At 39.9% G+C, this 20,152-nt stretch overlaps 1 protein-coding gene across 1 annotated transcript; it reads left to right on the forward strand.

The window, feature by feature from the left end:
- The first annotated feature begins 12,737 nt into the window (after positions 1 to 12,737).
- On the forward strand, positions 12,738 to 14,820 carry LOC122428924 (transcriptional adapter 1-like). Its single transcript, XM_043449082.1, has one exon. It carries the CDS (start codon positions 12,781 to 12,783, stop codon positions 13,786 to 13,788), a length of 1,008 nt encoding a protein of 335 aa, XP_043305017.1. The 5' UTR covers positions 12,738 to 12,780; the 3' UTR covers positions 13,789 to 14,820.
- The last annotated feature ends 5,332 nt before the right edge of the window (positions 14,821 to 20,152 follow it).

Here is a 20,152-nt window from a genome sequence, read left to right on the forward strand (position 1 = left end):
GATTATCAGTGGAACGAATGGCGAGCATCACCTGCTTGGGGAATGGTGGTGCATGAACAACCAGAAGCTTCTTCACCCTGAAGAGCCAGGCTACCGTCACTAATCCCCAACCAGAAACTGAACTGACATGGGGCTGGTGAAACAGGAAAGGTTTTGTCACACATAAATGTCGTGTTCAAGAAATGACTCCTTGTCCTTTATTTATTTAGTCAGTACATCGAAGAAATACTTGTTTTATGCATAAGCCATTTTATAAACTGTGTATAAACCATTTTATGGTGCTCAGGATTTAGACCACAGAAGGAAAGTCTGCGTTCCACATAAGCTGCCTTCTTTAGGTGTTCTGATGCAAGGATATGTCCAGTGACTACTTTTCAGTCTTTTTAATTTCCTCTATGGTTTTAATGATCATGTGAGAGATATAGATACATATATATATTTAACTTCCATATTTACCTGACAGGAATTCATTAATTCTTTATTGTATCACTAACACTCTCATACTGTGCCATCTCTGAAATGAGCATGGCAACTTGTTAATTAAATATTGACTCTTGGAATATTTCTAAGCACCGACACATTCAGTCATGAACAGGCTATTGCTCTTTTCTGGCCTCTGTGCAATGATAACACACATCCGATTGTTGTTCCCTCTAAGAAGACGAGTAAAGGGAGTTGTATTCACAGCTTTGCATGTCATCACCCGAGTTCACATTGAGACCATCTCACTGAGCACTGACCTCTCGGTAGGCCGTCTGTGCTGCTGGATTTAGGTGTCTGGGGGTGAAGCCGTTAGAGGGCCTTCCCTTCTTTACTGGGCTTAAGGGTCATGGCTCGTTATGGTAACATTTGTGTATATACCCATAACGCTTTACATATTTTCCTGGTCTAGTCATCTGAAAAAAAAAATCCAAACTTATTAATCCAACTTTGCTTACTCAATACCTGTTCTTATTTTGTAGGTGGAAAAAAAAAAAAAAAAAACACATGCAGACAACTGTGGTGACATGTCCCAGTTTAAATGTTGCAAAACCAGTAATCTCACACACGGGCCTGTGGCTTTGCCAAGGTCAACTATATTTCTCTAATCCTTTCCTTCTACCACTCTTCTGGAGAGGCATTGAATGCTCTCCCCTTTCACAAACCTCGCATAGCTCCTACTCTTGGCCACTCTTCCCCACTCTTCCCCTCTTCCTACTCTTCCCCTCTTCCTACTCTTCCCCACTCTTGGCCAAAGGCTTGGTTTCTATTTCTCTAAGACAACAGAACTGGCGAGGAGAAGACGACATGCTCCTGACCACGTCTACCTGCCTGCCTGCACCTGTGCCCTATGCATCCACACTCCTCCTGTTAAACACGGTGTAAATTGTCCGGACCCCGACTTAAGGATGGTCCTCCACTTGCCACTAGACTCCATCCTCCTCACGTCCATTCAAGGATATCACTGCAACCATTCTTTTCTTTTCCCTGAATTATCCATTTTTACTCCTTCTGTGGTTCTTTGCCATCAGCCTATAAACCTGACTTATTTCTCCCACTTTATTTTCATTCTTCTAGGCAAAAAAGAAAATGCTATGACTAGAAACAAGAAAATTATGAAATGAAAAATTTCACTAATAAAGGCAAACATACAGTAAAAGTAGGAAGTCATCCACACATAAAGATAGGGAGGTTAGAAAACAAAAGTAGTGAAATCATTTATAGTCAATATAAGTGACTAATGGGTACACAAAATAATTAGATATAAAATATGATATCAAAAACAGTTATCATTAAGGAAGGAGAATACAAAATCAGGGAATCAAAAATGCATTTGAAATTAAGAGATCAGCAACTTGAAATAATATATATGAATATACTAATATATACATATATATACATACTAAAACCTCATGGAAACTGCAAACCAAAAATCTATATAACACATCTACACACAAAAAAGAAAAAGGAATCCAAACATAACACTAAAGATAGTCATCAGATCACAATAGAAGAATAAAAGAAAAAGAGTAAAAAGACCTATAAAAACAAATCCAAAACAGTTAATAAAATGGCAATAAGAACATACATACTGATAACTAGTTTACATGTAATTACCTCTCTCCTTTTCCTGTCACAATGCTGAGACTAGAAATCAACTACAAGAAAAAAGAGAGAAAAAAAACACAAAACTGCAGGGACTTTCTTGGCCCTGCACTGATTAAGATTCCATGCTTCCACTGCAGGGGACGCATGTTCAATCCCTGGTTAGGGAATTAAGATCCTTCATGCCACACAGTGTGGGCAAAAGAGGAAGAAAGAAAAAAAAAAAAAACAGCAAAAATAATAGACACCCATAAACACATGGAGGCTGAACGATATGCTACTAAACAACCAGTGGATCACTGAAGAAATGAGAGGAAGTAAAAAATACCTAGAGTGGTCACATATGGATGTGAAAGTTGGACCATAAAGAAAGTTGAGCACAGAAGAACTGACGCTTTTGAACTGTGGTGTTGGAGAAGACTCTTGAGAGTCCCTTGGACTGCAAGGAGATCCAACCAGTCCATCCTAAAGGAGATCAGTCCTGGGTGTTCATTGGAAGGACTGATGTTGAAGCTGAAACACCAATACTTTGGCCACCTGATAGGAAGAACTGACTCCTTGGAAAAGACCCTGATGCTGGGAGGGATTGGGGGCAGGAGGAGAAGGGGACGGCAGAGGATGAGATGGTTGGGTGACATCACAAACTTGATGGACATGAGCTTGACTAAGCTCTGGGGATTGGTGATGGACAGGGAGGCCTGGTGTGCTGGAGTCCATGGGGTCGCAAAGAATCAGACACGACTGAGCGACTGAACTGAACTGAGACTGAGAGACAAATGAAAATGAAAACATGATGATCCAAAGCATGATGCGATTTGAACAACAGGAAAAGCAGTTCCAAGAGGGAAATTTATAGCAATAAAGAACAAACAAACAAAAAAATCTCAAATATACAACCTAACCTCACAACTAAACGAACTAAAGAAAAAAGAATGAACAAATCCCCAAATTTACAAGGAAAAAATCATAAAGAGTAGAGCAAAAATAATTGAAATAGACACTAAAAGCACAATAGAAAATATCAATGAAACTAAGAGCTGGTTATTTAAAAAGATAAACAAAAGTGATAAACCTTTAGCCAGCCTCATCAGTAAAAAAAAAGGAAGAGGGCCCAAATCATTAAAATCAGAAACACTACATAAATACAGAGGGTGATAAGAAACTACTGTGAACAACTGCAGGCCAACAAAATGGACAACCTAGAAGAAATGGAAAAATTCTTAGAAAGGTACCATCTCACAAGACTGCACCAGGAAGAAAGAGAAAATATGAACAGGCCAATTACTAGTAACGAAATTGAGTCAGTAATTTTAAAACTCCCAACAAATGTTCAGGAGCATGTGGCTTCAAAGGCGAATTATACCAAACATTTAGAAAAGACTTAACACCTATCCTTCTCAAACTATTTCGAAAAACTGCAGAGGAAGGAACACTTCTAGACTCATTCTATGAGGCCAGAATCACCCCGAAACCCAAACCAGACAAAGATCTCACTTACAGGTCAATATCACTGATGAACATAAATGTAAACACCTTCAACATTCTCAACAGAATATTAGCAAACCAAATCCAACAACACATAAAAAGGATCATACACCACGAACAGGTTGGATTTATCCATGGGTCACAGATGGTTCAACACACATAAAATCAATCAATGTGATACACCAGATCAATAAAAGAAAAAGACAAAAACCACATGATTATATCAATAGATACAGAAAAAGGTTTTGATACAATTCAATATCCATTCATTATTTAAAAAAAACACCTTTTACCAAAGTAAGTATAGAGGGAATATACCTCAGCATAATAGAAGTTATTTATAACAAACCCAAGCCAACACAACACTCAATGGTGAAAAGCTGAAAGCCTTCCCACTAAAATCTGAAACAAGACAAAAATATCCATTCTTACCACTGTTAATTCAACATAACACTGGAAGTCCTAGATACAGAAATCAGACATGAAAAAGAAATACAAGGTATCCAAATTGGAAGGGAACAGATAAAATGTCATTATACGTCAAGGACATTACACTATGTGCATGTGTATGTGTGTGTGTGTATGAAAACCCTAACAAGACTCCACACCAAAACTATTAGAACTGATAAACAAACTCAGCAAGGTACCAGGATACAAGATTAACAAACAGAAACTTGGTGCATTTCTTCATACTAACAACGAAATTTTAGACCGGGAAAGTAAAAAAAAGCTAATCCCTTTAAAATCACATCAAACAAAAAAATAAAAACTTATGAATAAACATCACCAGAGAGGTGACAGATGTATATGATGAGAATTATTAAACACCGATAAAGGAAACTGAAGGTGATTTAAAGAAACGGAAAGATATTTCATGCTCTTGGATTGGAAGAATGAATATTGACATATAGATCAATGGAACAGAATAGACAGCCTAGAAATAAACCCACATAGTTATGATCAATTAATCTATAACAAAGCGGGCAAGAATATACAACAGAGAAAAGACAGTCTCTTCAGAAATTAGTGCTGGGGCTTGGAAGGTTCAAACTGTTTCATAAAAAATCCATTACTAAAACAATTCTTTTTAGATTTTTTATTGAAGAAAGATTACTTAAAATAATATATTAGTTTCAAGTATATAACATAGTGGTTTGATATTTCTATAGTTACATGCCACATAAAGTTACTTTTAAAAACTGAAATAAAGAAAGAAATAGCACTGGGAAAACTGGATAGCTCCATATAAAACAATGAAATTAGAACATTACATAACATCATACACAAAAATAATTTCAAAGTGGGTTAAAGATCTAAATATAAGACCAGAAACTTTAAAACTCCTAGAGGACAACATAGGCAGAAGACTCTTTGAAAAAACTCAAAGCAAAATTTTTTTGGCTCTGTCTCCTAAAGCAAAGGAAATTGAAGCAGAAAAGAAACAAATAGAACCTAATTAAACTTAAAGCCTTTTGCACAGCAAAGGAAACCATCAGCAAAACAAAAAGACAAAAAAAAATAAAAATAAAAATAAAAATAAAAAAATAAAAAAAATAAAAATAAAATTAAAAAAAAATAAATAAACAAAAAACCAAAAAGACAACTGACTGAATGGGAGAAAATATTTTCAAATGGTAAGACCAATAAGTGGTTAACATACAACATATTCAAGCAGTTCATACAACACATAAAAAAAAAAAAAACAACTCAATTAAAAATGGGCAGAAGAACTGACTAGACATTTTCCAAAGAGGAAATGCAGATGGCTAACAGATATATGAAAAGATGCTAAATATTATTAATCACCAGAGAAATGCATATCAAAACTACAAGATATAACCTCACATCTGTCAGAATGGCTATCATCTAAAAGAACACAACATGTATTGGCAAGGATGTGGAGAAAATGGAACCCTTGTACACTGTTGATGAAAATGTAAACTGGTGCAACCACTGCTGAAAGCAGAATAGAGGTTTCTCAAAAAGCTAAAAATAGCACTGCCACAGTTCAGGTCAGTCAGTTCAGTCGCTCAGTCGTGTCTGACTCTGTGACCCCATGGACTGCGGCACGCCAGGCCTCCCTGCCCATCACCAGCTCCTGGAGTTTACCCAAACTCATGTCCATTGAGTCGCTGTGATGCCATATAATCATCTAATCCCCTGTTGTCCACTTCTCCTTCTGCCTTCAATCTTTCTCAGCATCGGGGTCTTTTCAAATGAGTCAGCTCTTCACATCAAGTGGCCAAAGTATTGGAGTTTCAGCTTCAGCATCAGTCCTTCCAATGAACACCCAGGACTGATCTCCTTTAGGATGGACTGGTTGGATCTCCTAGCAGTCCAAGGGACTCTCAAGAGTCTTCTCCAACACCACAGTTCAAAAGCATCAATTCTTCAGTGCTCAGCTTTCTTTATAGTCCAACTGTCACATCCATACATGACCACTGGAAAAACCATAGCCTTGACTAGATGGACCTTTGTTGACAAAGTAATGTCTCTGCTTTTTAATGTGGTATCTAGGTTGGTCATAACTTTCCTTCCAAGGAGTAAGCATCTTTTAACTTCATTGCTGCAATCACCATCTGCAGTGATTTTGGAGCCCTCAAAAATAAAGTCAGCCACTGTTTCCACTGTTTCCCCATCTATTAGCCATGAAGTGATGGGACCAGATGCCATGATCTTAGTTTTCTGAATGTTGAGCTTTAAGCCAATGTTTTCACTCTCCTCTTTCACTTTCATCAAGAGGCTTTTTAGTTCCTCTTCACTGTCTGCCATAAGGGTGGTGTCATCTGCTTATCTGAGGTTATTGATATTTCTCCCAGCAATCTTGATTACAGCTTGTGCTTCTTCCAGCCCAGCGTTTCTCATGATGTACTCTGCATATAAGTTAAATAAGCAGGGTGACAATGTACAGCCTTGATGTACTCCTTTTCCTATTTGGAACCAGTCTGTTGTTCCATGTCCAGTTCCAAGTGTTGCTTTCTGACCTGCATACAGGTTTCGCAAGAGGCAGGTCACGTGGTCTGGTATTCCCATCTCTTTCAGAATTTTCCACAGTTTGTTGTGATCCACACAAAGGCTTTGGCATAGTCAATAAAGCAGAAATAGATGTTTTCTTGGAACTCTCCGGCTTTTTTGATGATCCAACAGATGTTGGCAATTTGATCTCTGGTTCCTCTGCCTTTTCTAAAACCAGCTTGAATATCTGGACATTCGTGGTTCACGTATTGCTGAAGCCTGCTTTAGAGAATTTTGAGCGTTACTTTACTAGTGTGTGAGATGAATGCAATTGTGTGGGTAGTTTGAACATTCTTTGGCATTACCTTTCTTTGGGATTGGAATGAAAACTGAACTTTTCCAGTCCTGTGGCCACTGCTGAATTTTCCAAATTCCCTGCATGTTGAGTGGAGCACTTTCACAGCATCATCTTTTTGGATTTGAAATAACTCAACTGGAATTCCATCACCTCCCAGCTTTGTTCACAGTGATGCTTCCTAAGGCCCACTTGACTTCATATTCCAGGATATCCAGCTCTAGGTGAGTGATCACACCATCATGGTTATCTGGGTCGTGAAGATCTTTTTTGTACAGTTCTTCTGTGTATTCTTGCCACCTCTTCTTAATCTCTTCTGCTTCTGTTAGGGCCATACCATTTCTGTCCTTTATTGAGCCCACCTTTGCATGAAATGTTCCCTTAGTATCTTTAATTTTCTTGAAGAGATCTCTAGTCTTTTCCATTCTATTTTTTTCCTCTATTTCTTTGCACTGATCACTGAGGAAGGCTTTCTTATCTCTTCTTGCCATTCTTTTGAACTCTGCTTTCAGATGCTTATATCTTTCCTTTTCTCCTTTGCTTTTCGCTTCTCTTTTCACAGCTATTTGTAAGGCCTCCTCAGAGTGCCATTTCGCTTTTTTGTATTTCTTTTTCCTGGGGATGGTCTTGATCCCTGTCTGCGGTACAATGTCACTAACCTCCGTCCATAGTACATCAGGCACTCTATCAGATCTAGTCCCTTAAATCTATTTCTCACTTCCACTGTATAATCATAAGGGATTTGATTTAGGTCATACCTGAATAGTCCAGTGGTTTCCCCTACTTTCTTCAATTTAAGCCTGAATTTGGCAATAAGGAGGTCATGGTCTGAGCCACAGTCAACTTCCGGTCTTGTTTTTGCTAACTGTATAGAGCTTCTCCATCTTTGGCTGCAAAGAATATAATCAATCTGTTTTCAGTGTTGACCATCTGGTGATGTCCTTGTGTAGTCTTCTCTTGTGTTGTTGTAAGAGCATGTTTGCTATGACCAATGTATTCTCTTGGCAAAACTTTATTAGCCTTTGCCCTGCTTCATTCTGTACTCCAAGGCCAAATTTGCCTGTTATTCCAGGTGTTTCTTGACTTCCTACTTTTGCATTCCAGTCCCCTATAATGAAAAGGACATCTTTTTGGGGTGTTAGTTCTAAAAGGTCTTGTAGGTCTTCATAGAACCGTTCAACTTCAGCTTCTTCAGCATTACTGGTCAGGGCATAGACTTGGATTACCCTGATATTGAATGGTTTACCTTGGAAACGAATAGAGATCATTCTTTTGTTTTTGAGATTGCATCCAAGTACTGTATTTTGGACTCTATTGTTGACTATGATGGCTACTCCATTTCTTCTAAGGGATTCTTGCCCACAGTAGTAGATATAATGATCATCTGAGTTAAATTCACCCATTCCAGCCCATTTTAGTTAGCTGATTCCTGAAATGTTGACAGTCACTCTTGCCATCTCCTATTTGACCACTTCCAATTGGTCTTGATTCATGGACCTAAAATTCCAGGTTCCTATGCAATATTGCTCTTTACAGCATTGGACCTTGCTTCCCTCACCAGTCACATCCTCAACTGGGTATTGTTTTTGCTTTGGCTCCATCCCTTCATTCTTTCTGGAGTTATTTCTCCACTGATCTCCAGTAGCATATTGGGCACCTACCAACCTAGGGATTTCACCTTTCAGTGTCTTATCTTTTTGCCTCTTCATACTGTTCATGGGGTTTTCAAGGCAAGAATACTGAAGTGGTTTGCCATTCCCTTCTCCAGTGGACCACGCTTTGTCAGACCTCTCGGCCATGACCCCTCCGTCTTGGGTGGCCCTACGTGGCATGGCTCATAGTTTCATTGAGTTAGACAAGGCTGTGGTCCATGTGATTAGATTGGTTATCACTGTTTAGTCACTAAGTCACGTCTAACTCTTTTGTGCCACCCATAGACTGTAGCCCACCAGGCTCCTCTGTCCATGGGATTTCCCAGGCAAGAATACTGGAGTAGGTTGCAATTTCTTTTTCCAGGGGATCTTCCCAACCCAAGGATCAAGCCCACATCTCCTGAATTGGCACACAGATTCTTTACCACTGAGCCCCCAAGGGAGCCCCATAAATGGAGCATAATTTTTAAAAATTATGAATCACTAAGTTCATTATATACTTGTAACTTACATAATAATTGTACATTTAGTACAAAAAAACAAAAAAACATGGATTCCTGAAGAAGCTCAACATATGATTAACATATGACCCAGCAATTCCATTCCTAGGCATATACCCCCACAAAATGAAAATATCAATACATGTCCCCACAAAAACTTGTACATAAATGTTCACAGCAGTGTGACTCATGATAGACAAAAACAGAAATAACTCAGTTGTCCTTCAACTGATACAGTAAGAAGCCACACAGGTGTGAGGACTCCAAAGAAAAGAGAGCTAGGAGAGCAGAAGGTGCTGGGGATGAGAACAGAGGAACCAGATCACACAGAGACTTACAGGCTTGGTTAAGATATTTATTTTTAATATTCAGCAAGAGGAGGCAAAACAATTGAAAACAGGGACTCAGGTATATGTGAATGTTCACATCAGCATTATTCACAATAGTCAGAATGTGGAAATGAACCACATGTCCTGTAAGAGATGAATGAATATACAACTTGTGATATATTAATTTTTCCACCCATTCATGTTATTTTTATTTATTCATATTTTTAAAAATTGGAGTATAATTGCTTTAAATGCTGTTAGTTTCTACTGTTTCTAATGCTGTTAGTTTCTAGTTTCTAATGAAGTGACTCAGTGATATGCACACATATACACCCCCTCCCTCCTGTGCCTCCCCCTCCCCCTCCCACCATTCTAGGCTATCACAGGACATGTGGCATATTCTTACAAGGGAATATTATTTAGCCACAAAAAGAAATGAAATTCTGATATATAGACATCAACAACAGGGATAAACCTTGGAAAAATGAAAAAAGCCAGCCCGGAAAAGGACAAATATTGTATGATTCCATTTGTATGAAACATCTAGAGTAGATAAATTCATAGAGAAAGAAGGTGGATGAAATGTTAGCATGCCCTGTGCAGAGGGGAAATGAGAATTGAAGTGAAGTGAAGTGAAAGTTGCTCAGTCACGTCCAACTCATTGCAGCCGCATGTCTAGTATTTTCCAGGCCAGAATACTAGAGTGGGCAGCCTTTCCCTTCTCCAGGGGATCTTCCCAACCCAGGGATCGAACCCAGGTCTCCTGCATTTCAGGCAGATTTTTTACCAGCTGAGTCACAAGGAGAAATGAGAAGTTACTGCTTATTGACTACAGAGTTTCTATTGGGGATGATGAAGTTTTAGGAGCAGATGGTAAGGATAGCTGCACAGTATGAATGCACTTAATTTCACAGAACTGTACACTTAAAATGGTTAAAGTGGCAAATTTTATGTTGTATGTATTTTTACCATATTACCATATTTACCATTAACCATATTTCAAAAAAATGAAGAGAAGCCATTAACAGGTTTAAAGTAGACTGTAGGAGTGTGAGGCATGACTTGATCAAATTTAGGTTTTGCAAGGATCACTTTGGCTTTAGCACAGAAGAAGGATGGAATGAGTTCCAAGATGTATGTGAGGACATCAGCTAGATTTGCAATGGTGATAGACAGAATTGAGATATACAAATTTTATTTCCTATCTGTATAAATTTTGGCTTGGTGATTAAGTGAGGGGTAGGGAGGTAATAAAGATGTCAGTCTAGAGACCACTGGAGTAAGTCCAACTTTGAGTATGATAGGCTGTGTGACGTCCATGGAGTGATATCAAGTAGACAGCTTGCCATATGAGTCTGGAATTCAATGGAAATGTGTACACTAGAGATATAAAACAAAGATTTGAATCTCTCTTCTAAAAACTGTCAAAATGTTTGATATCCAATAATTTTTTAAAACTTTGGAGATACAGAAAAGAGAGAGACAAATGCAGTCCAGAATTATATATTGCTTGAAGGATAAAATTATTGGTACCCTGGGAAGAGACACAAGATTTAGTTTATCAGAGAGAAGGCAGAAATTGCAACACAGCCAGTGGTGGAAAAGCTACACTAATTAGTAAGAGATGTAAAAGGCTCAGCAAAGATAAAGCTAAGGAAACAACTGGGACTATGACAGATGGTATAACAGTTATACATCACCATTCACTGGGCACTTCAGACCATGGACTTAAGTCCAGAGAAGGCCAGGTGTGCTGGCCTCTCACCCGAGTGCCTTTGAAGCAGCCTGGCCTCCTAGCAGGACTCCTGCTTTCCTGCTGAACCTCTGTGCTGGGAGCCAACCATCATGCCCAACTTGGCGCTAAAAGCCTCACCACTCCGCAGAGCATTCTTGCTGTTTCCTGTAGATGGCCACCTGGCCTTGGGAAGGAGCCATTAAAGACCCAGGCCTATCAATGGCTGCCACAGAGTCAGCTAAGGGAGGCGAGACGATGAGGAAGCAGTATTCAAAGAGGAGCATCAGACTGGGGCTTGGGGCACGTGAATCCCTTTCAGACACAGTGACTCATAATACACCCCACTTCTGAGTCGGTGTTCGGGTTATAGTCTTATGTTCACTGCACAGAACCTGGCATAAAGAAAGCCTGGTGCAGTGTAACAGGTTTAAGGCCTCCATCCACACCTACCAATTGAGACATGGTTTTGAGGTGGGAATAAGCACCAAATCAGCTGAAATTTCAAAAAGGAAGAAAACACCTATTGTTGAAGAAACTTTATAGAAAGAGTGCTGGTTTCCAATCCCACTTCTGGGCATACACACCGAGGAAACCAGATCTGAAAGAGACACATGCACCCCATTGTTTATCGCAGCACTATTTATAATAGCCAGGACATGGAAGCAACCTAGATGCCCATCAGCAGATGAATGGATAAGGAAGCTGTGGTACATATACACCATGGAATATTACTCAGCCATTGAAAAGAATTCATTTGAATCAGTTCTAATGAGATGGATGAAACTGGAGCCCATTATACAGAGTGAAGTAAGCCAGAAAGATAAAGACCAATACAGTATACTAACGCATATATATGGAATTTAGAAAGATGGTAACGATAACCCTATATGCAAAACAGAAAAAGAGACACAGATGTACAGAACAGACTTTTGGACTCTGTGGGGAGAAGGCGAGGGTGGGATGTTTCGAGAGAACATCATGTATATTATCTATGGTGAAACAGATCACCAGCCCAGGTGGGATGCATGAGACAAGTGCTCGGGCCTGGTGCACTGGGAAGACCCAGAGGAATCGGGTGGAGAGGGAGGTGGGAGGGGCATCGGGATGGGGAATACATGTAACTCCATGGCTGATTCATGTCAATGTATGACAAAACCCACTGAAATGTTGTGAAGTGGTTAGCCTCCAACTAATAAAAAAAAAAAATAAAATAAAACAAAAAAAAACCAAAACAACAACAACAAAAAAGAGTGCTGGTTTCATGGTTTCGTATATGTATGTATGTGTGTATATATATATATGAAATGTGTGTGTGTGTGTGTATATATATATATATATGTATATATATTTGTAAGCAATTTGGCAGTATAGTAAATTTTCCTTAAAATTAGCACAGACATTCTATTCCAAGAAATGATCCTCAAGAAATAATCTAAAATACAAATATAAGCTTTAGGCACAATGATGTTCTATTATACAATTATTCAAAATAGTAAAAAGTTGGAAAAATCACAACGTTCAACAACTAGGGAGCAGTTAAGTGAATTAAGGCATTACCATGCATTATAATACTAGTCACCAAAAATATTTTTATAAAGATTATTTTTATTTGCTAAAAATGTTTATATGTAGTGTTAAGCCAGAAAACAAAAACAGAAAAAACTGTATATAGAATGTGACCTCAATGGCGACCTTTGTGAGCGAGCTGGAGGCGGCGAAGAAGAACTTGAGCGAGGCCCTGGGGGACAACGTGAAACAATACTGGGCTAACTTAAAGTTGTGGTTCAAGCAGAAGATCAGCAAAGAAGAGTTTGACCTTGAAGCTCATAGACTTCTCACACAGGATAATGTCCATTCTCACAACGATTTCCTCCTGGCTATTCTCACGCGTTGTCAGATTTTGGTGTCTACACCAGAGGGTGCTGGATCTTTACCCTGGACAGGGGGTTCTGCAGCCAAACCTGGAAAACCAAAGGGAAAGAAAAAGCTTTCTTCTGTTCGTCAGAAATTTGATCATAGATTCCAGCCTCAAAATCCCCTCTCAGGAGCCCAGCAGTTTGTGGCAAAGGATCCCCAGGATGACGATGACTTGAAACTTTGTTCCCACACAATGATGCTTCCTACTCGGGGTCAGCTTGAAGGGAGAATGATAGTGACTGCTTACGAACACGGGCTGGACAATGTCACCGAGGAGGCTGTCTCAGCTGTGGTCTACGCGGTGGAGAATCACCTTAAAGATATACTGACATCAGTTGTGTCAAGAAGGAAAGCTTACCGATTACGTGATGGTCATTTTAAATATGCCTTTGGTAGTAATGTGACTCCACAGCCATACCTGAAGAATAGTGTAGTAGCTTATAACAGCTTAATAGAAAGCCCTCCAGCCTTCTCTGCTCCTTGCGCCGGTCAGAACCCAGCGTCCCACCCGCCCCCTGATGATGCTGAGCAGCAGGCGGCCCTCCTGCTGGCGTGTTCTGGGGACACACTGCCCGCGTCTCTGCCTCCAGTGAACATGTACGACCTTTTTGAAGCTTTGCAGGTACACAGGGAAGTCATTCCTACCCATACCGTATATGCTGTCAACATTGAAAGGATCATTATGAAACTCTGGCATCCAAATCACGAAGAGCTGCAGCAAGACAAAGTCCATCGCCAGCGCTTGGCAGCCAAGGAGGGGCTTTTGTTCTGCTGAATTAGGATTTGATGGTGTGGGACCCTCAGCAACCTCATTGATTATTGAATTGAATGTTTTGGGGATTCACATTTCAAGACTTAAGTGTATAGTGTACATATAATCTTTCCTATGGAAATGAGACAGTACATTTTGTGTTGCTACTGTGACACCATTAATATAAATCTGATTTTGATAATGACCCATATCTCTCTTGTGTATGTGTGTGTGTTCCCAATTATGGGACTAGGCACTGAGAAAGTTCTGTGCCTGGAATAGCGATGTTTGGGCATCTGAGCCCTAGTATCCTATGGTCTTCATGTGAGGTAGGTGACATTCTAGAACAAAGAAGCTGTTATAACTTTGTCTCCACAATCAGGAGGATGTCTGTTTGTTCAGAGACATCATGTATTCTGTATCTGGCAAGTCTAAAATCTCTGCTTTTCTCCTGAAGAACTGTTTTTTCTTAAACTGCTTTTAACAAAGTGTTAAAAGTTGGTTATCTTTGTTAGTCATCAGTTTAGTATACTTTTTTTTTGTGACCAGTTTTAACAGATACAGTTGCCTATTACAATATCATAGAAAATAAGACTTAGAAATACTATGCTGTTTGATAAGATAAAGTCTCTACTTTAAAAACCAAATGAGAATAATCTCTTAGGATGTAATTAACTTTATAAAAATATCTTCTCATAATTCCTTTCTTTTAGAGTTGTTAGGCCCAAAGACTTTGATTGGTAGGTTCATCTATTCCTATAGATGTCTTTAAGAAGTTCAGGTAAACATACTGGATTTATACTTGGTTAATTCTCCTGTTCTTGCGAAATATCCTTCCAAATGGCAGTGTTACTAATAACCAAGTTTGTTTCTTAAAAGATATGTTGCTTTTTTTATTCAAGAGATGTTATAGGTAGATACACTAGAATATACAGATGGGTTTAAGTAGGTCTAAATAATATATGTGTAGATAAGTATGTGTGGTTCAATATCTGGATCTGTGCATTTGTTTTTGTATTTTAAATGCAACAAATAAATCTTTTGGGGGAAAACTTACATAACGAATACTGCCTTCAGAAATATGAAGAGCCTTGCTTTCTGAGATCTTAGCAGAAACTTTTCAAAAGAATGTATCAGAAAGATAAAAAACAGGTTCCAAAAAAAAAAAAAAAAAGAATGTGACCTCAAAGATACTAAGAAGGAAAAAAAAAAAGACAACAATTGAACAATAAAATAAATTTAGTTATCTCTGTAGTTCACAGAATTATGAGTGACTTTCTAAATCTCCAATAGCACTTTACAGATTTTCTGCAATGAGAAGATGTTTATTTTGTCATTGTAAACAATAAATATTAGAAAAAAAACAGAAAACAAAAGGATAAATTGGAAATTATGACTGAATTATCTCACTTATATGGGATTCAGAATTATATTAAATTTTGTCCTATCATAAACACTGCATTTCTTCTACCCAAAGTCATCCCTTTTCACCCCATATTAAGTCAGCAGAATACCACTGTCAGAGGAAGTCCCAGGGCAGGCAATCTTGTTATGTTTCTCATCAGGGAAGCTGGCTGGCCTGGGTCTAGAAGGAAGCTTTCCCGCCTCGTGAGTGTCAGACGCTGATTTCAGCATGGCCCCTGCCCTATCACGCCTAGCGTGGCAAGGTGCAGGGCCAGCAGGGCAGCCTAGACTCACAGCTGGTGCCCTGGGCTTTGCCAGCCCTGCTGAATGGCTAGCCAGCTTGAAAAGGCAACAGGAAGCAGACGGCCAGCAGTCCCTTCTTTTGCTGGCCAGTGAGCCATCTGGAAAAAAGGAAATTGATCTGCCGCCTGGAGAGGAAGGCACTGGTAATAAATACCTCTGATCCTCACATTTTACAGTGTACAATGTCCAAGGAAGAACCCAGGTATCTGCTTCAGGAGCTGATGGGAAAACAATCCCAAGCATCACAGCTCATAGGATATATGTGTGTGTGCTTTGTCGTTCAGTTGTGTCCAACTCTTTGTGACCCTATGAGCCATAGTCCGCCAGGATCCTCTGTCCATGGGGATTCTCCAGGCAAGAATACTGGAGTGGGTTGCCATGCCCTCCTCCAGGGGATCTTCCCGACCCAGGGATCGAAGGCAGATCTCCTGCATTGCAGGTGGACTCTTTACCATCTGAGTCACCAGGGAAGCCGAAGAATAGTGGAGTGGGTAGCCTATCCCTTCTCCAGTGGATCCCCCCCTACCCAGGAATTGAACCGGGGTCTCCTGCATTGCAGGCAGATTCTTTACCAGCTGGGCTACCAGGGAAGCTCCACAGGATATATACGGCAACCTTACTGGGGGGGGCAGCTTTCTGCGGGCCAAGAGCCCACAAGGCTCCACAACCCTACTAAGGCAGTGACTCACAGTGGCTGTGAGTGCCAGCCAAGCAGACAGGAGAATGCAGAAAGTTCTTTCTCCTCCTGGGAATGCAGCCTGGACAACGACCACACAGTGTGGGATCCTCCAACCCCCTGCATTTGCCTCTGAGTCTTCAGGTTCTCCAAATGCCCTCCATTGCCGCTGACGTAGAGTAGGTTCAGCAAGGAAACATCTGCCGCCTCAGAACACTCCAAGTATACGTCTGGCTCCCCACATGGAGGCTATAATCCACAATATTTTTAATGGTGGGAATACCTGTGTTCTGGAGGTTGAAATGCAACTAAAGGGATGCTCAAGTGAGGGCCAGAGGGAAAAAGAGAAAGAGGTGAGAGAGTCTCCTGCTTCTGAGGGTCATCGAGCTGTTCCTTCCGTGTGCTTTTTCTTGCACCTCTGCCGTCCACAGACGGCCAGGTAGACACCACTCCCTGGTCAGAGGCCTCTCGAGCCTCTTGACACCACCATGGACAGCCAGGTGTAAGTTCACATAGGGACTCTGGGCAAAGAGAAAAAGTACTCTCTCCAGGATGATTGTATTAATGCAGAGACCAACCAGCACAACCATAGGCAGAAACCCTGCCTTCGGGGAGTTAGCCAGCCTATGTCCATCACCAACACAAAAACAGAGCCTAAAGTCTATCATCAGCATAAACTGCAATTCACTCAGGGGCCTCGAAACCCATGATTTAATGTGCATGCATGCAGGCATGTATTCACTTATGCAACAAACAGTTATCAAAGACTTCCTGTTACTAGACATCAAGATACAATGTTGAGTGAGCTATGATCTCTACCTACAAAGTCTTCCTTGTGATAAGGGAAATAGAAATTTTAAAAAATTTAAATACATAGACACATATATGTATAATCATACATATATATCTCACACATTTGAGATACATAACAAATATCTGATAAGCATGGGAGAAAAAACTTCTGTGTGTGGAAGTTAAGGGAAAAATAAAGGCATTTTAGCTGGTTTTTAAAGCTATGGGTTAGACTTTGCCTTTCTATCAGAAATCTTGCATTTACAAGGGGTTGGGAACAAATCCAGTTCAAAATCTACATTTTGCAGCTTCTCAAGTAACTCTGCATGGTTATGTGACAAAGTTCTACACAGTGAGATATAAGAATATGATGTGAGATGTCCAAGAAGTTACCTTACAGCGAAAGAAATGAATATTTCTTCTTGATGTCAGTTTGGAACTCAAATGTGGCCATTAGAGCTCTGAAAGCCACCTCGGGTTATGAGCATATTTAAGAAGTGCAGAAGGAAGTGCTGACAATGGAGAGAGAAAGAGAGGAATCCAGGGCTGAGACAACTGCGGGGCTGCCACGCCAGCCTCGGCCTGCCTATCTCGCGACTTATTTTATGTGAAAGAAATTCAAATTTTATTTCTTGTGTGAACCAATTATAACATTTTTTCCCTGTCTCCTAAGTCCAGATTTAACCCTAATGATGTAGAGACTTACAGGGCAAGTTGTGTTTTTTGAAATGACATAATTTAAAAAAGCCAGAGTGGGTAAGTAGTAAATACAGATACATATGTATACACACACACACGCATGCACACATAGGTATTCTGGAAGCAGCTTGATTAGATTTAGGATATCATTTGAAGGAATAATTTGGATGTCTCTGCATACAGAAGGGACATAGTCACAATTATTTCTTTGGAAACCGTACGAAATGACGGTGGATTAAAAAGGTTAAATAAATCTGTGGCAAGAAAATTACTTAGAAGACTGTTGCTGGAGCTCAGGTGAGAGATGGGAAAAGGGGAAGGTGGGAGAATAAGGGTGGAAAAAACCCGATCCCTTCAAAAGTCAGTTCTGACGGAATTAAAAGACATGCCCTCCTTAAAAGTGGATAAGGAGGGTGGGGCTGACCATTCCATCCCGGAGAACGGTCATGGCGTTAGCTGGAACAGGGATGCAGCAGGAGAAACAGATCAGGGGCAGGTTGTAGTCAAGCTCCCCTATACACTATTTGCCTTGTGATATCGGGCAAGTCAGTTAACCTCCAGGAGTCAAAGCCAAAGAGGTAACAAAACGGGCACTGTGGTGAGATAAAGACGGGAACTGAAGCCTCAGGGGCTTCCCTGGACTTGTCAAGGCGACTAGTAAGGTGACTTGTTAAGTGTCTTTTCTGAGGGCTCACTGGGTTACAAAAGCAGAGGACGAGGTATCATGAGAGCTGAACGAACAGGAGCGAGCTAAATTTTATGTGTTAAAGAAACAGCCACTTTCTACCAGGTCTTCTTATCTCCTCCTGATCTGAAATTTAGCTTATGCGTATAGAACAGAAAAGAACTGACTTCAGGGACTGCTAGGAATTCAGTTCTGTTGAACTGTCTTCCTAAGAAAAACGTACTATTTTTCATTTTTATTTAGAATAAACTCAATACCCTCATCCACAGATGAATTATGACCTCCAAGAGTCACTCCCCGTGTGTGGTCCTGCAAGAGATATACCGTCTAGCGTTTCCCCAATGGGCTTCTGCCTTTTTTTAAATAAACCCATTCTATCATCCTTTCTATCATCCCACTCACCCTGATTCCTACTGCTGGTGGTGTTCTCCAATCAGTTTTCAACTCACAATGAAATTTTCATCAGCTGAGCCATTGCAGTGGAATGGAGACAGTTGTGTCTCCAGGAAGGGGACCAGATGACCTTCATTTCCATCTCCAGTGATAGCATGAATACAGTGCAGCAGGCAGAGAGCCCAGCACTATGCAAGAACTGAACTTTTATATCTTCAAAATAATCAGAGCTCATTAGAAGCAGAATAGTGTAAATTAGTGACCCTATCACTGGAAGTTAGAACATGAACATTTTATTCCTAGCTTTATCACTGATTTACCACGAGACCTGAACTGACATGCTGCATTTTCCTTGGTTTTATTTTCTGTAGTTGGAGAGTCTGAGACCACTTTCATTCTGAGCTTCTGATTATCGGTGCTATCAGAAATGAATGGGAGTACAGATAATCAAAAGTCATTTTCATTTGGGTTGAGAATTATTAATTTATGTTTGTGAAACTGACTTCTGGGGAAGTCACAGTTCTTGAAATCAGAAAACAAAGCCACACTGTAAAAACTGATTTAAGAAAAATTGGAAAAAAAAAAAAATATATATACACATTTTGTATCTTTTTAAAAAATATTTCATCTCCCTTCCTTCCTTCCTTCACTGTCCAAAGTAAATTTGTCCTTCCTTTTTCTTTCCAAACAAGTATTCTAAATCTCACCTTGTCTAGAGGCTGGAAAACAAATGAGTTAGTTTTTAAGAAGGGAAGTTGAATTCTCTTGGACTTTAAACATTTATGTCTATAATACCTGTTGCCAAGTAAGACAGCCTGTAAAACAAACTGGATCAGATTACAAGTCCCAAGGTCCAAGGTCAGAAAAACCCATGTACCCTGATTTCAGTGGCTTCCTGCTTTGAATGCCTTCAGGTAAGGAGCCAGAATGGCTTTCCACGACTGCCTGGTCCCAGGCTTTCAACCAGTAATCCCTGAAAAGTCGGAGTAAAAAACACGGCCATATGGCCACATGCTGTGTGCCCTGTGACCTTCCTTGCCTTGAACCTCCCTTGATAGGGTAATCTGTCAAATTGTTAATGGTTTAGCAATTAGGGAAAACTCTTCACAGTGTCCTCTGGTCATCACTAACCTCAAAGAAAGTTTTTAATGTGATGTTACTGAGGCTATCAGGTATTTTTTTCAGGAGCAGTGTACTTTATGCTGTGTCTTTACTTGCCTATCATAATTAATAAAGATTTGTCAGCATTAATACATATCGGGGAACATCAAAAGCCTTGCCCTTCCTAACTTTAAGAAGTCTTTGCTCTAGCTTTTCCAGAATCCTGCCAAAAATGATTATGTCATCTAAATAGATAAATGCCTCTAGGTAATTTATATCCCTCAATTACCTCCTCCATTAAACACTGAAAACTGGCAGAGGACCTGGAAACACTT

Source organism: Cervus canadensis, chromosome 27 (genome assembly GCF_019320065.1).
Source record: "Cervus canadensis isolate Bull #8, Minnesota chromosome 27, ASM1932006v1, whole genome shotgun sequence".
NCBI lineage: Eukaryota > Metazoa > Chordata > Mammalia > Artiodactyla > Cervidae > Cervus > Cervus canadensis.

What these genes read in the sequence shown, in the direction of transcription:
- LOC122428924 (XM_043449082.1), top strand. Translation starts at nt 12,781, where the DNA reads ATGGCGACCTTTGTGAGCGAGCTGGAGGCGGCGAAGAAGAACTTGAGC.